General features: G+C 44.2%; 1 protein-coding gene and 1 non-coding gene across 3 annotated transcripts in view; both read left to right on the forward strand.

The window, feature by feature from the left end:
• The window catches only part of Rufy1 (RUN and FYVE domain containing 1), a 57,432-nt gene extending 44,165 nt beyond the window's left edge, over positions 1-13,267 (forward strand). For both annotated transcript variants that reach the window (XM_026414281.2, XM_026414282.2), the window contains 7 exons: positions 480-577; positions 2,995-3,114; positions 3,754-3,883; positions 6,317-6,411; positions 9,682-9,730; positions 11,491-11,568; positions 12,601-13,267. In XM_026414281.2, coding sequence (XP_026270066.1) covers positions 480-577; positions 2,995-3,114; positions 3,754-3,883; positions 6,317-6,411; positions 9,682-9,730; positions 11,491-11,568; positions 12,601-12,744 — 714 coding nt within the window. In that variant the 3' untranslated portion in view covers positions 12,745-13,267. The remainder of the gene's footprint in view (positions 1-479; positions 578-2,994; positions 3,115-3,753; positions 3,884-6,316; positions 6,412-9,681; positions 9,731-11,490; positions 11,569-12,600) is intronic.
• On the forward strand, positions 5,704-5,776 carry Trnaa-cgc (transfer RNA alanine (anticodon CGC)). Its single transcript has one exon. It is a non-coding gene; the product is annotated as a tRNA-Ala (tRNA).
• Positions 13,268-17,023: the final 3,756 nt, after the last annotated feature.

Raw genomic sequence — 17,023 nt, forward strand, 5'->3', positions numbered from 1 at the left:
ACTTGTAATGTATTGTGATTAAAAGCCTGAACTGAGAAAGTCATACAGATGTGGGAATAAACCCAGCCTCACTCCTCACGTGCCCTCTAACATTCAGCTACTTGCTTTCTCTTTCTAAGCATCCCTCTTTTAATGGGAGAAATGGGACTATCATTGCCTCCCTTGAGACAACTGAGAGGAGGTGTCAGATGAATTGGCAGATTTTCCTGGCACAGGGGACAGCTCAGGAACACTTGAGTCTGCTCTAGCTATGGAGGGGCAGATCTCAGTACCTCCCTCTTTGCTCTTCTTCCTGTTAGCAGAGCTAAGAACCTTGACCTACTTTGTCTTCCAAGGATCTAGGGAAGAGCAGCAATTAATGCAGTATTCTTGAAAGTGTTAAAACGTGCAAGGTTAACATTTAGACCCTATTTATAAAGTGGAACAGACATAGGGGGAAAGGTGGGCAGCAATGTGAACCCTTTTCCTTGCTTTTTTAGAATGCAGAGAGCAGTTTACAGCAGAAGAATGAAGCCATCACATCTTATGAAGGAAAAACAAATCAAGTTATGTCTAGCATGAAACAAATGGAAGAAAGGTAATCACTTCCCCTAGCAGACAGTTCCATCCCTAGAACATGCTAGGCATTTTGGGGGCCTAGAGACCTACTCATAGTCCCTCTTAGGAGTACAGACAAGTTGAGGTGACTTCCCTTTTCCAGACTCATAATCTTGCCCAACAAGAGGACTGGATGCAGCAGTGTGACCTAAGCACATAATCAGTTAATCTGCCTTTTGGTCACTGTGAAATCAAATTGTCCTCTCAGGGGTTAGAACCATATAATGAGTGCCTTCTCGCTGATATTTGATATTTCACATTTATATATCAAGTCATCAATGGATCACAGTAAATTCCAAAAATAGACCACACAAATATGCTTAACTTGTTTTTACAAAGGTGAGAGTACAAGTACAGAAGGGAGAGTCTTTTCAGTAAATGATATTGGAACAATTGGATACCCATACACAAAGCAAGGAACCTCAGTCTACACCTCATGTGTCTATAACAGTTAACTGAAAATGGATAATAAATTTCAGTGTAAAACTAAAAACTATAAAACTTTTAGAATAAAACATAAAAAATCTTCATAATGTTAGGGTAGGTAAAGAGATCTTTTTTGCAGGTATAGCATAAAAGCATAATTCATAGGAGAAAAACTTGATAAATTAGACTATCAAAATTTTAAACTTTCATTCTGTGAAAGACATAGGAGAATAAAAAGGTGAGATGTAAATTTGGAGAAAATTTACAGATCACATATGACAAAGAACTTGTATCCAGAATTTATAAAGAACTCTTAAAAACTCAAGCAAACAATCTGATTTAAAAAGGGGCAGAAGTGAGGCTGGGGTTGTGGCTCAGTGGTGGAATGTTCACTTAGCATATGCAAGGCCCTGGGTTCGATTCTCAGCACCACATAAAAATAAATAAATAAAATAAAGGTATTGTGTCCAATAAAACTAAAAAAAAAAAAAAATGGGCAAAAGTTTTAAACAGATATTCTCCAGAGGACATACGAACAGAACATAAGTACATGAAAAGATATTCAGTATCAATAGCCATTAGAGAAATGAACAGTAGAATGATGAGATCCCACATATCTATCAGAACAGCTAGTTTTTTGTTGGTTTTTTTGTATGTTTTTTTTTTTTCTCTTTTCTTTTTTGAAACCAGGTCTCACTATGTTGTCCAGAATGTACTTAAGTGATCCTCCCACCTCAGCCTCCTGAGTACCTGGGACTATAAGAAAGTAGTACCATACCCAGCGAATTTTTTTTTTTTTTTTAATGACAGTACCAAGTGCTGATGAGGACACAGAGCAGTTGGAATTCTCATACATAATTAACGGGAACACAAAGTGGCACAACCACTTTGGAAAAGAGACTAAACATCTGTGCCACAAGGTGGCTCACAGCTGTAATCCCAGTGGCTCTGGAAGCTAAGGCAGGAGGATCTCAAGTTCAAAGCCAGCCTCACCAAGAGCGAGACACTAAGCAACTCAGTGAGACCCTGTCTCTAAATAAAATACAAAAAAAAGGCTGGGGATTTGGCTCAGTGGTGGAGTACCCCTGAGTTCAATCCCTAGTACCCACCCCCCACAAAAAAAACTAAATATCTTTATCACATGACCCAACAGTTGTGTTCCTAGACATATTCGAAAGAGAAATAAAACTTATATCCATACAAAAACCACTACACAAATATTTACAGCAGCTCTATTCATAATTGTCAAAAACTAGAACCAATCCCAGTGTCCTTCATTGGATGAGTAGATAAACAACTGTGGTACAATTATACAATGAAATATAACTCAGCAATTAAAAGGAATAAATCACTGACACAAAAATTTTGTCAATCTCAAAGATATTGTTCCAAGAGAAAGAAACCAGTCTTAAAAAGTTCCATAAAGTATAATTCTATTTATATCATTCTCAAAAAGGTAATGCCATAGTGTCCCAGAACAGATGAGTGGTTGCCACAAGTTTGGGATGGGGAGAGGGTGTGATTACAGTGGGACAAAACTAGGGTTTTGGAGTGATATAAGTGTTGTGTATCTTGGTTGTGGAGTATCTATGTCTTGCTATATAGGTGCTAAGACTCTACATATACACACACAAGTCAGACTGTAAGTTAGTTTTAAAAGAAAAAATTCACTGGGCTGGGGGTGTAGCTTAGTGATAAGGCACTTGCCTGGCATACTCGAAGCCCTGAACTCAATTCCCTGTAACACTAACATGCACAGAGAGAGAGAGAGAGAGAGAGAGAAAAAAAAAACTATTCAGAAGGCAGAAGGACTGCATTAACCCAAGAGTTCAGTACCAGCCTGAGTAACATAGCAAGACTGACTTGTTAAAAAAAAAAAAAAGGAAATATTCAAGCCAGTGATAACTGTACCTTAAACTGAGATGACCCTTTTCTTACAAAGATGGAGTCCATGAGTGTGCTTGCCTCTAGGTTACAGCATTCTGAAAGGGCAAGACAGGGGGCAGAGGAGCGGAGCCACAAGCTGCAGCAGGAGCTCGGCGGGAGGGTCAGCGCCTTGCAGCTGCAGCTGTCACAACTTCACGAGCAATGGTAGGAAAGAGCTGTGGTAGGCAGAAGCATGCTGGGGAGGGCTGGGGAGGACTGGGAAGGTGGCTTCCAATCTTTTTTCTCATCTCCAGGAAGAATTGGGAGCAAATAGTGTTCTATCCCAGAGTTTACCCCAGCAAATGTAGGATTAGGATGAGATCATATATGCTAAGTGAAAAAAACAATAATGAGAGAAAAGACATAGCTCTTCCCCATGTGACGAACGATATTAGAAGCAGATTCCAGGGACCCCACGCAGGACTACTCAACTGGTGAGAGAGAAGAGTCAGGATTTAAGTGGAATGTCATCTCTGACCTTGATCACCTTCTTCTGCTTCCTTCCTCCCATATTCTTGGCTGTCTATAGGCTATCATAAGCAGAATAAATACTGAATTTTTTTGACCCTCAGGTCTCTATCTCAGGAAGAGTATCCACTCGTGTGGTGTGAATACTAGCATTCCTAGTCCTTATGAAAGTGCAGGTGACCCTTAGGGAAAAGGAAACCTGACTTCACTACCTTGTTGAAGGGCTTAGATGCTCCTGTGGAAATTCAGGTGGTTCTCCCTTCCCTGTGGAGTGAATTGTGAATCTTCTATGAAAAACCTCCATTGAGACTAACTGGTTTTGTTTTGGGAAAACAGTTCAAGTCTAGAGAAAGAGTTGAAATCAGAAAAAGAGCAAAGACAAGCTCTTCAGCGAGAATTACAGCATGAAAAAGACACCTCCTCTCTGCTCCGAACAGAACTACAGCAAGTAGAAGGATTAAAGAAGGTAAGGTGAAATTTCCTTGAGAGAAAAAGAGCATCCAGCAGTCCCCATGCTCCTCTGCTAAAGAGATGCTCCTGCCTACTCCTCCATGTGCCCTTTGTGTGGGAGCCAGGCCCTGTTCCAAGGTTTGTTGCTGTTCCCAACCCAGCAAAGCATCTGAGGAAAAGGTACAGACAAATCATAAGTCAGTAAGCCACCAACCAAATAAACTCAGAGAATGTTAAGTGCTATGAAAAAAATAAAACAGGAGGGTTTCCTCACAGTGAGGCAGAGGATCTGGGAAGAGAACAACTGACAAGCAGAGGCTTGAATAATGAGCAAAGACAGCCCAGGAGACTTGGCAGGGTACCTTTCAGGCCAGCAATCCATTTCATTTGAGAACAATCACCATCTACTGGTGAGAGTCAGTGGCAGATTTGCAGGAAAGAAAACTAGAGTATTGTAGGAGAGTTCAATATTTTTGAACATATGCCAGTCTGTACTTTCACCCCAGAGGTTGGCCAGCCACTCTGTCCAGAGTCAGGTCATCTCTACAAGCAGACTGAACCAGAGCCCAAAATAAGCCCTAGGGAAAACCTGAGGCATACATTTTCCCTGGTATCACTTCTGTCCTCTGGAGGCCCCAACTTTTTTGAAGATATGTCCTGGATCCTGCGGCTTCAGTGAGCAAGAGAAGAGGGGGGTGCTAGTATGGCATCACTGCCTGGTTATAGAATTGGACACCTCTCAGGAAACTACAAGGTGATCTGAAAATGTTTTCCCTAATATAGTCAGCCAGCTTCCCAGAAGTTTCTACCATTCTGGATAAAGTTAGTTCCAGCCTGGTGTACTGTGACTTGCAGAGGTCTTCCCTTGTTGGGGGGGGGGGGGTCATACAACAGGTTCCCAAGCAGGATTGAGCCAAAAAAGTGCACTGCCTTCCCCATACCTTCCAGTAACAAGGGTCCATTGTCACCAACACAGCTTCCAGACCCTAGGTTTTGTTGCATTTTTTTTTTTTTTTTTTTTTTAGAGAGAGAGCGAGAGAGAATTTTTTAATATTTATTTTTTAGTTCTCAGCAGACACAGCATCTTTGTTGGTATGTGGTGCTGAGGATCGAACCCGGGCCGCATGCATGCCAGGCAAGCGCGCTACCACTCGAGCCACATCCCCAGCCCAGGTTTTGTTGCATTGATGAGGTAGTAGATACTGCTATGCAGTTAGAGCCAAGAGGTTCTCTTGGTTGCCATTAGAAAGTGTCTTAAGTTGCTGCAGAAGGGAAAGGTTCTGCAGGACTCAGAGGGGATGAGGGGGGAAGTAGAGGACAAGAGGGGACCTTTAGAAAGTTATGCTGCATCACAAAACATACTCCTCTATTCCTCCTCAAAATATTTTGGTCTGTATTTGAAATACCTCCTCCACCCGTCCCCTAACAAAAGAAACAATGTGTCTGACATCACCAGTAAGCCTCAGGATGCCTTTGAGCCCTTGATAGGTTGTAGGTTCCCAGGGTACGGGGGAGCATGTCTGGGGGAGCTGCTCACTGCTTGGTCTAAGTCTCATTGTTGTTCCCATCAGCCCGAAAACCCTGTGTCTCCATTCTGCCCTTGCCAGGTGTGCTGGTCCCAGATCACAGTCTGTGTCCCCCATTGAGCTTCCCTCCCTCACACAGCTTTTCATACAGTCTTAAGTGGACTCAAACTTGGTATTCTCCTACCTCAGCCTCAAGCTGCTGGCATTTCAGGTATATAACCACTGCACCCAGCACCTTCATATAGTTTTGTATAAGACTCATCTATATACTTTTTGAAATAGCTGCTTTTAAAAATATCTGTCTTGGGCTGGGGATATACCTCAGTTGGTAGAGTGCTTGCCTCGCATGCACAAGGCCCTGGGTTCGATACCCAGCACCCCCAAATAAACAAATAAAAATATCTGTCTTTAATAGAAGCCCAGGCAAAGCCTTACTTGCCTTGTAAGGATAATTGTTTTTAATGTGGTTATTCTCTGTCCCATGTCCCTGTCCCCAGCTGAGAGCCCCTACAATAGCACTCACTTTTCAGCTTCCCATTCTTAATAAGTGGGTGAAAAATAATCCACTAATGTCTTAAATGACAATAATGCAACAAACCACATTTTGCTCTTGCAAGATTTTCTGATATAGCCACATGTGGTGGCACACATCTATAATTTCAGCTACTGCAGAGGCTGAGGCAGTGGGATCACAAGTTCAAAGCCAGCCTGGGCAACTTAGCAAGACCCTGTCTCAAAATAAAGTGAAAAGGGCTGTTGGTGTAGCTCAGTGGTGGAGTACTTACTTAGCACAAAAGCCTGGGTACAATCTCCAGGCACCCAAAAAAAAAAAAACCTGATCATCTTGTTGATCTGGCTACTAAATCTTAAGTGGTGTGCAGTGACAATGTGATTCTATATCCGACCTGGCTTATCCATTTTAGGAGCTGCGAGAACTCCAAGAGGAGAAGGTAGAGTTACAGAAGGTCTGTGATGAGCAAGAACAAGCCCTCCAGGAAATGGGACTGCACCTCAGCCAGTAAGAATCCTGATTCCCCCACCTTCCCCTGGTGTGCAGGGCTGGAGGCTGGGTCTAGCAGGCTTGCTATAGCCTCTCCATTAGAAGTATCACACAAGTCCAGTCTGCCCACCTCACCCAAACCTATTTCCTGTTGTTAGGAGGAGGCAGGGCTATTCAGGAGGCCTGCCTGCTTTCAAGGGTGACCTCCTAGGAAGTCAGGCCTCTAGGGGATCAAGCCCTGATATCAACTATGGGGATTTTAATCAGCTATTGATTAATTTATTGTGAATATTCTTTTCTATTGACCAGAACACTCATGTTCACAAACTTAACATCTAGGTCCTGAGGATGATGCTGGGTCAACTTACAGTCAGGTCAGAGTGAACAGGGTTGGTTTAAGAAAGACTGCCATGCAGCCAGCACACTGGCCAGCCCTGCCCACCTGCCTTTTCTGGGAGTTGACACTTGGATCCACCAGAGGCTCTTTTCTGCCAGGTTCTGATGAAGCACAGACCCTGGTAGCCTTGACAGGCTTACACAGTGTCCCAGTCTGGATAGATTGCTCTGCACACGTGGCCCTAGAAATAGGTCACACTGCAGATTTTAGACCTTATCCATTTCTACAATAATTCAATTTTCAAAGAGTGGATAGATAAGTTATTTCTTCTTATGGGTTAAGTCTCTCTTGGTTGCAAGTGATAGAAATCCAACTCAAACTGGCTTAAAAAAAAAAAATCAGGAGTCAGTCTACCTCCTACCTCTGCTGTCCTATTATATACCTCACGGGTGTGCCTGGCCCCCACAGGGGCAAGATAGTACCCAATGGGACCACTTATCTTTCTGCATAGCTCCCAGAGACCTGAGGAGTTTACTTTCTGCTCTCCAAAGTCTTGGACTATCACTTAACACAAGTGCCATGACCATAGAGATAGGGACCTGGTAACCAGCATAGCTTGGGCTGAGGTGTTATGTGGCCATCACAGGTTCATGGATGGGAACGAAAATTAGAATAAGCTAAGAAACACTAATGTTGCATGTGGGTGTGAACAAACTTGGAATTTTTTTTCCTCTCAGTATGAAAAGGTCAAAAAGTCTTTTTTTTTGGGGGGGGGGTGTACCAGGGATTGAACTCAGGAGCACTCAACAACTGAGCCACATTCCCAGCCCTATTTTGTATTTTATATAGAGACAAAGAGTCTTACTGAGTTGCTTAGTGCCTCGCCATTGCTGAGGCTGTCTTTGAACTCACAATCCTCCTATCTCAGCCTCCCAAGCCATTGGGATTACAGGCATGTCCCAGCAAAGGTCTTCCATTTTTTAAGAAAAATAAGAGGCATGGTGGCACACACTTGTATTCCCAGCTGCTCAGGGAGCTGAAACAGGATTACAAGTTCAAGGCCAGCTTCAGCAACTTAGCAAGACCTCATCTCAAAATTTAAAAAATACAAGAGGATAGGAATGTAACTACTGAGTGCCCTTGGTTTTATTCACCAGTATAGTAAAAAATTAAAATGAAAGACAGGTCTGGTGGGAACATATTCTGTATATTCCTACATGCAGATGAAGATGCTGCCTATTCTCCATCCTCACCCACCGACTGTGAGTGAGGGCTTAGACAAGCTTAGGGCTGCTGCTTAGCCCCCTCCCACCCTCATCCCTGCCATCTTCTGGGGCTGAGTGTCCTGCAGTGCTCTCACCTGGCTGGGTAATCATCTTGCTCTGGCCTCTGCCCCACTGAGGGCAGCTCCTTGAGAAATGGCAGAGCCAAATGTCTATCCCTGTTTTCCAATCACAGGCCAGTTCTTCAGGCACCTCAGGAACACTCACCAGAAGCAGACTTGGAACTTTGGGATGGCCAGAGCAGGCCACTTGGGTTTGCAGCCAGGAGCATGCACTATGCTTGCTCCTACCTGTCCTCTCACACTAGACAAACTCAAGGCATAGCTAGAATTCACCCTTCTAATGAGCCAGAGACCTCAAAAATGTCAGTGGTCTTTTATCTTGGAAATGTCCCAGTCACCATGCTGCTCACAGCTGAGTTCTGTAGCTGTTGCAAGGTCAGTCACGTGCAACCCAGACAGGACCATCTAAGGAGTTGCTATCATGCTGTCTCCCCTTGTCCTTTCTCCCTCCTGCAAGCCAGTACCAGGTGCCAGAAGAGGAAAAATCTGTTCTCAGACCCCACTACCAGCTAAGAAAGTTCCTGTATCTTGGCGACATTTGGGTGCTTCCTGAGTTGTGTTTTCCAGAATTCTTGTGTGTTCAGACTGCCATCATGACCTAATTTGCCAAAGCCTGTCCATCTGGATGGTCTCGGTCTCTGGTCTCTGATCCTGTCAGCGTGCTGGCCTATTTCTGCAACTGAATAGGGGAGGAAAGGAGCTGTCTGCAGGATCAGTAGTGAATGCCTGATGCTATTTTCTAATCCTTCATTTAGCAATCTGGCCTGTTTCCCCCAGAGACCTGCCATTTTGACAGTCTAATCTAATGTCAATTTAGATTGATCTCAGCTTTTAAGAAAGGCTCAGACTTCCCCCAAACTGCAAATGCATAGTTTGATTTTATTTGATTTAGTTCTGCCAATTTAGACCATGTTCAGTCCTGTCTCTTATGTAAACAACTAAATAATTATTCCTAACAACAGAGTGGAGAATGAATGAAGCAAGACAAATGACCAGCCAGGTGTGGTCATTTACAAGCCTGTAATTCCAGCAACTTGGGAGGCCAAAGTAGGAGGACTGCAAGTTCAAGGCTGGCCTGGACAACTTGGAGACCCTGTCTCAATTTTTTTTTTTTTTTTTTTTTTTTTGGTGTGTGTCGGGGGTGAGGGGTGCTGGGGATTGAATCCAGGGCCTTGTTAATGTTAGACAAGCGATCTACCAACCAAGCTATCTCCCCAGCCCTCCTGTCTCAAAATTAAAAAAAAAAAAAAAAAAAAAAAGGAGGCCAGAGGTATAGCTCAATGGTTAAGTGCCCTTGAATTAAATCCTCAGTTCCAAGCCAGAAACCTGGGCTTCTATGAGGTCATTATCAATTTTTAAATGATTGGAACCACTTTAAAATCTTTTCAAATCCTTGCAGGCTACAGTCTGTTCTTGGCCCAGATTTGATTCTAAGCTCAGCCTCAGAGTGTTTCATTTTATTTACACATAAGCCAGTGTGATGAGGTGACTGGGATGACACTTCTTAGTCCTAGTGTTTTCACAGAGCCCACAGTCACTGCAGTTAGTTTTGTTAAAATTCTAGAACCTCTCATTACTACAAAATTATCTCTTTTTTGCCCTCCAGGTCCAAGCTGAAGATGGAAGACATAAAAGAAGTAAATAAGGCACTTAAGGTATTAGATTATTAATGTTATTAGCATAAGAATCACTACTCATTGCCATGAGTATGTGCATTTATGTGTACCGCAATCGGATGAGAATGTGGTTGAGGCAGTGGAGGTGAAGACAAGAGTTTCATGTCACTTGACAGTGGCAATGACTGACAAGTGGACAAGTGTGAGCTGGAACCTAGATCTTCTGATTGCAGTTCCTGTGCCATCAGCTGTACCTTTAAAATAGGCCTAGATGACAGGTACCCCAGAGGAAGGAAAATGTAGAAGGAAGAAAGCTGGAATTTTTTCCCCCCCAGATTAAGAACCAGAGATCATGATATAGGCCCCACTGCAGAGCACCATGTTACTTCCAGGAACTTTAAACCAAATCCTGAGTTGTTTCTGGACAACTGAAAGATTCTAGATAATTCTGGGGAAGGCAGAATGCAACATACCACTTAAGAACAGGAACAAGCAGGGAATCCATGTGTGTGCTAGCTGTGGAGAATGGGAGCAGAGGCAAACTTTCTAGGCTTGCCATCACTCCCAGGGCAGGCAGCTCTGCAGCGTGGCCTCCAACACAGGCTATTCAAAGCAGGGCAGCCTCCCTGTTTGCAGGAGCTTTTCTGACTCCATTCTGCTTTGGCAGCAGTGCCAAAGCAGTCCTGCTCCATCTGTCACCCTTTGTGTGTCCAGAACAGAGACTCTCAACATTGCTGTATCTGACTTCTCATGTACAATAGTAGGTCAGAAGCAAAAACTGTCACAGCAACTAACAGCAGTATGAACTTCTTTGTAACGTAAGTTTACTTTGTCCCCAGGGCTGGGGATGTGGCTTAGTGGTACAATACTCAATTGTGTATGAAACCTTGAGTTCCATCCCCAGCACAAGGGAACAAAACAAAATCAACCCTCCCTTACAGACTGAAAATTCCTTGGCTGTAATTTCTATAAGACACCTGCCTTTATATCCCCCACCATATGTAGCAGTGTACAACAGTGACAGTTTAACTGTTTAGAGGGAGGACAAAATCATAGAACAGGACCCTGGAGCCACTTAGAGCTCTTTTGAGGTAGGATGCATCCTGGGCACACATTTAGTAGCCCCAAGGGCCTGCTTTTATGTCCAACAGATACTAAAGGGCCAGAAAAGTGCATCATTTCTGACCCCAGTCCCTAAGGCTGAATAAAAGACATGTCCTGTTTTCCCAGAGAAAGTCCTCCAAAATTCATCTTTCAAAGCCCCAGATGCCTCCTCTACAACTGAGCTAAGCTGCTTCCAAGGGCTGAGGGTGGGGGTTGGGCATTCATGAGGACATGCTGCACATCTCCCCAGGGACCCATGTCACCAGTTGTCCTGGTCCCACTCAGACATTACCCGTCTTCCTTCTGTTAGTTCAGGTAGTCACTCTGGATAGTGTCTCAGGCAGGGCTTAAGAGAAGCAAGCACCAGAAACTGAATCTGGTGATGTCAGCCAAAGGGATTTATTGAAAGGGCAAGGGAGAGGCTCAGAGTAACAGGATGCTAGAGAATCTTTTAAGGCCCAGTGGGAGGCAGACCAGAAGGCTGAGAGGGCAGGCACCATCTGGAACACATGAATGACAACTGCAGTCATAGCAGTTCCCTGTATGAGGCCACATCTGGCAGGAAAGCAGCAATGCCTCACAAGGAAACCAGATGTGATTAGGGAGGGACAGTGGATGCAGCCAAACACAGGTGATTCCTCTCCCATCAGAGGCCAAGACATAAAATGGAATTCCAGGGTTTTCTTTCTCCTCAGGGTCATACTTGGCTGAAAGATGACGAAGCAACACACTGTAAGCAGTGTGAAAAAGAGTTCTCCATTTCCCGGAGGAAGGTATGTAGGGGTGAGTTGTCACCCACTGAGATTCCCCTTTCCTCTAGTTCCTTGTCAAACCGGGTGTTAGAATGTGGTCACACTCATTGGTCTGCAAATGGGCAATCCTCCCCCCAACGTATCTATGCAACTGGCTATCCAGCCTGGCTCCCCCCACTTTTGGGGACCCTGGCCAGTACAGGCCCCTCATCACCCGTCCTTTCCATGACATAGCTGCTATAGGGAAATACACCATTGCAAATTTTCTGTGTGCAACAGGACCAAAGTCTGGCCAATTTAGGCAAAAACAGAATTCACAGGAAGTCACCAAAAACTCACTGGGGCCCCAGTCAGGGCACTTGCCCCAGGTAAATCTGCCTGTTTGCATAGCCACCTCCAGGATCTAGTTAGACTCCTAGGCCCTCCTCCTTTGGTCTAGGATACAAGGGGTCTTGAGCAGCCTCAGCAAAACCAGTTGGGCAGAGACAAGCTGAGTATGGAAAAGCAAACAAAGCAACACTGGGAACTTAAGGGCAAGTCCTGTCCCACTGCCACTACCAACCCTGTCCACACACCTTTGGGTTCCATGTCCACATCTGCTCCTATTAATATCCTTTGGGAAAGGAAAAGCCAGAGTTCTTGCCAGTGCCGGAGTAGGTTCAGAGCTGGAGATAGCCCTCTTGAGGCTGCCTTTTCCATCATGTCTGTCTACAGTGCAGGCCTACTGGCCCCAGGTGAGTGGTTTGGTTCAAGGACTGGGTCTAGCCTAACAAGTCTGTAGAGCCAGGAGGAGCAGAGGATGCCCACTCTGCCCACCTGGTGTTTGTCACATTCTCAAGGAGCCCAAGCACCTAAGAGGTTCGTGGCAACAATTTTTATAGAGTGACTCCCTCACGCCCCAGGAAGGCTGACTAGGTCACCACTCTGGAATGCCCAGGATCTCCATAACACTGTCATAACATGTCACTGTGGGGAGGGACCTCAGTGTATTAGGGTGGGTATGCAGATCACATCTCCCTAGGGGTCTGTGACTACCTTTTTACTGTTCTCTAGCACCACTGCCGGAACTGTGGGCACATATTCTGCAACACCTGCTCCAGCAACGAGTTGGCCCTGCCCTCCTACCCAAAGCCGGTTCGAGTGTGCGACAACTGCCACACATTGCTGCTGCAGCGCTGCTCATCCACTGCCTCCTGAGGCCTGGCCAACCACCTTCAAGAGCCTCAGCGTGGAGGGCAGCCTCAGGTACAGTGCCAAACTCTGGGTCTCCAGGGAACACCAGAGGCTTGGGAAGTTTGTTTCCCAAGAGAATCAGAGAATGAGATCTCCACTTGGAGGCTGTTGCTCCAGAAGACAGTGTGCCAAGTGGCAGTTGAGCACCTAGTATGAACTAACTGCTGGACTGAAACTCTTCCATCTGCTTTGTTCCATCACTGACTTTGGTCCATATGTAAACATGATTTCCCTGTCATTTTTCACTTCTCAAATTTATCCTTTTTTATAGCAGTTGTACTCTAGTATGCAATCAGTTTTTCTCCTCCCCCAAAATTTTTATTTGTGCAATGCTTTATAGCACAAAGCATCTGTCCTTGTGCTTTGTCTGCTTTAGATTTGCTCTTCCATGCCCTTGTGAATACCTCTTGTTGGCCATGCAATAAAGTCATTTATTTTCCCTGGTGTGTACAAAAAGCAAGTTTGTGTCAACTGTACAGAAGCCTGGGGCACCCTGCCCTCCAGCTTGCTCTTAGGGTTCTGAGCCATGAGGTCCATAGCCAGGAGAGCAAGGTTTTAGGTGAAGATGCTTTTGAGTGGGCATTGCACAAGTTGGGGCTATGGCCTTAAGCTTGTCATCAAAGCTCAAGTCATTCATTTATTTATAGAGGTGCTGCTTAATTTACAATGGGGCTATGTCCAGATAAGTCAAAATACTACACCTAACCTGTCAAACATCATAGCCTGCCTGCAATATGCGCTTACAGTTGAGCACTCATCTAACACAAAGCTTGTTTATATTATATAAAGCATGTGATTTATTGGAAAACTCTAGTTTTGGGGTACTTCAACACCAGTGAAAGTTGAAAAATGACCCAAGTTGAACCATCTTGAATCGGGACCATCTGTTTATGGGAGTGGATAAATGATAGATGGAAGAACCTGTGGAAAAAGTACCTGCCACACATTGTTTTTTAATTTCATAAACAGTGTGAAAGCCAGGTGTGGTGGTACACACCTATAATCCCAGCAGCTCAGGAGGCCAACACAGGAGGATCGCAAGTTCAAAGCCAGCCTCAGCAAAAAAAAAAAAAAAAAAAAGCAAGGGGCTCAAACTCAGTGAGACCCTGTCTCTAAAATGTACCCCACACACACCCCAAAAAAAGCAGTGAGTACACTGTGCCTAGTGGCCCACTCCTATAATACAGCAACTCCAACGACTGGCAGGACAGCAAATTCAAGGCCAGCTTTAGAAAGTTAATGGAACCCTTCCTCAAAAAAAGACCTGGGCAGGAGTTGAGGGTGAGGCATTTATTTTCAAAGGACTGGGGGCCACATGCAGTAGTACAAGCCTGTAATCCCAGTGGCTTGGGAGGCTGAGGCAGGAGGATCACAAGTTCAAAGCCAGCCTCAGCACTTAAGATCTCACTGAGTTGCTTAAGGCCTCACTATCTCTAAATCAAATACAAAATAGGGCTGGGGATGTGGCTCAGTGATAGAATGCCCCAGAGGTTTAATCCCTAGTACCCCACCACCCCAAAAAAAGACCTGGAATGTAGCTCAGTGGTAGAGAACTGCTGGGTTCCAGCCTCACTAACCCCCCTGCCCCCACCCCCACCAAAAAAATGCTAGGGCAGGTGCTGGTTTTGGACTATTCTGACAAGTCAGTCCAATCTAGGTCTTAGGCTTCCGACCTTCTAGACTGACACCTTGCTTTTCTAAAACCCCATGCTTTCACTTCCCATAGTTCCTTAGCTTGATATTAGCTGTACCAGCCCTGCCATAGTAGAACCCTCAACACTGGCCGTCTTTCCTTGGGCTTTTCCTGCAGAAAGTTCACCTACAGCCTCCGTCAGTCCTGACTGACACTTCTATAGTACTGTCAAACCAAACTCCACATTTATGGCTCCCTTCAACATCTATCTTACAGATGTTAAAAATGTGGGAGGGTCAGAAATTTAGGCCCCAGGATTTACCCAGGGCCCTATAGCACAGAACTGCATAGCAAGACCTCAAAACTAGATCTGCCCCACATTAAAGCCACATTCATTCCACACCGTAGGCTTTTTTTTTTTAAGGCATTTTAATTAATTGCTTGTGGAAATATGAAGCTACTTTGGAAGACAGTTTGGAGATTTTTTTCAAGAATTTAACCTTTATTTTTTATGTGGTGCCAAGGAGTAAACCCAGTGACTCACCTGTACTAGGCAAGCACTCAACCACTAAGCTACAACCCCAACCCCTATTTTCAAAACCTATTATAGAACCACATGGCATCACAATAGGCTACATATATAAATACAAAGCACCTGTTAACCCCACACAGGGCCCAATTTTCAGGAAAAGTTTACATCCCCAAACTGTTCTGGTACCATCTATCTGTACCTTTATTTTCAGTGCACCCAAATTGAACTTTCAGGGAGCTTTAGGCAAGTCACTTCACTTCTGAGCATTAGGTCTCATCTGCACACACAGAAAAGGAAGGAAAGTAATACTTTCCTACTTCAACACTGCTCCGAACGTTCAATAAAAAAATTTCACATGAAAATTCCCACTAATATGTCTGATATTTCACCCAACCTTGACAATGGATGCAGGTCTAAAGGATACAAACACTTAGCTGTCTCGATGGTCAAAATAACATACTCAGAATTGAAATATACATCTTAACTCTGGAACCTGCTAAGTCCCTGGTTTGGCACCACTCATCCCAACAAGAGGGCCAGCCAAGTAGTGCCTCTAAAGTATAAACATGCAGGTGATGAGGGACACGGCAGGGGTCAGGGGTGGGATGCACTCATGTCTGGTTTACAATGCAGATTCTTAAGACTGGGGGTATATAGAAGAGTGATATAGCTATTGCCTAGTATTAATTTCAAATCCCAATACTGAAGGGGGAAAAAAAAAAAGATTCTGTAGTCATTGCAAGGTTCCAGATGAGGGACTGATTCATGAAGCACAGGACTCAAGAGAGCCATAATGGTTCTTAACCTCATTTTTAAAATCCCAGTGCCTAGGCCAGATTGGCCTAAACTTGCAATCCTCCTCAACTAAATCGGTGGGATTACAGGCTATGTGCCACCATGCTCTAGCCAGGCCAAGTGTCTCAATAAAGATGTTTCTTATTCCGAGCACTGTTACCCAAAGGATCCAGAGAAGGAATTCAAGGCTCAATGTTCTTGGTTGTAGATTAACTTACCAAGATCACAAGAGCAGCATCAAGTTTAGCAAATTATGACATTATAGTGTCAACTCCTAATACTGCTTGGCCTGAAAATTATCTCTAGGCCCGTTTAAGATTAAAAACTACATGATATATTGTAGGCAGTTCCACTAGTGTGGAACTGCATCCTCCTCCCAGCAGGGCATGCAACCAAGTGACACCTGCAGAACCCTCCATGTAAGTCTTCTATGTGCAATGCTGCCAAGGAAAACAAGAAATGAACAAAACACTTTTTCAAGTCTATTCACTGTACAGTAACAAGTTTAAAAACCTTCAGGATGGGCATGGTAAAAATTTAACAGCTTTAAAGGCCATAAGCCCACCCACCACATCACTGCAACCTAAATTCTCTAATGTTAATACCATTTAAATAAGTAATGTTTCCCACAAGGACCTTATACATCTACCAAAGAGCTTCCTTGGTCTGTATCTCCAAGAACTGCCTTAACTTATGTCTAGGTGTTGTGTCCAACTGCAACTGAAAAATAAAATATTCTTTAAAAAAAATCATTTGAACTTGAGCAACCAAAACATGCATTTCAGTGTATGAAATTAAAGCTAATTATGTGCACACCAAGAAGCACTTTATGATATTTTAATTGTTTTGCAAGGCAATGGGAGTTTTGCTCCCAAATGGACTTAAGAATTAAGCAAAAATGTAAAGGTGAAAACTGCAATTTCAGACAGTGAAGGATCTGCAGTTATAGCTCAGTGTTAGGTACCGTACTTGCCTAGCTTGTGTTCGATCCTCAACACCACATAAGAATGAAGGTATTGTGTCCATATACAACTAAAAAAACATCTGTGAGCTGGGTATGCAGCTCAGTGGCAGAGTGCTTGCCTTGTATGGGTGAGGCCCCAGGGTTCACCAGAACAAAAACCATCTTATGACCTTTTAGAAGACAACCTATATACAAAATTCAAAAAATGCAATCAGAGTGGGGAGAGCAGCTTCCAGCCACCCCCTTGCTTCTGGAATTTTTTGCAGCCATGCCTGAAGGCCTCCCAGACATGCAGGCCATGCAGTGAGCTCCCCTTTGT

The sequence above is a fragment of the Urocitellus parryii genome, chromosome 1 (assembly GCF_045843805.1).
Source record: "Urocitellus parryii isolate mUroPar1 chromosome 1, mUroPar1.hap1, whole genome shotgun sequence".
Lineage (NCBI taxonomy): Eukaryota > Metazoa > Chordata > Mammalia > Rodentia > Sciuridae > Urocitellus > Urocitellus parryii.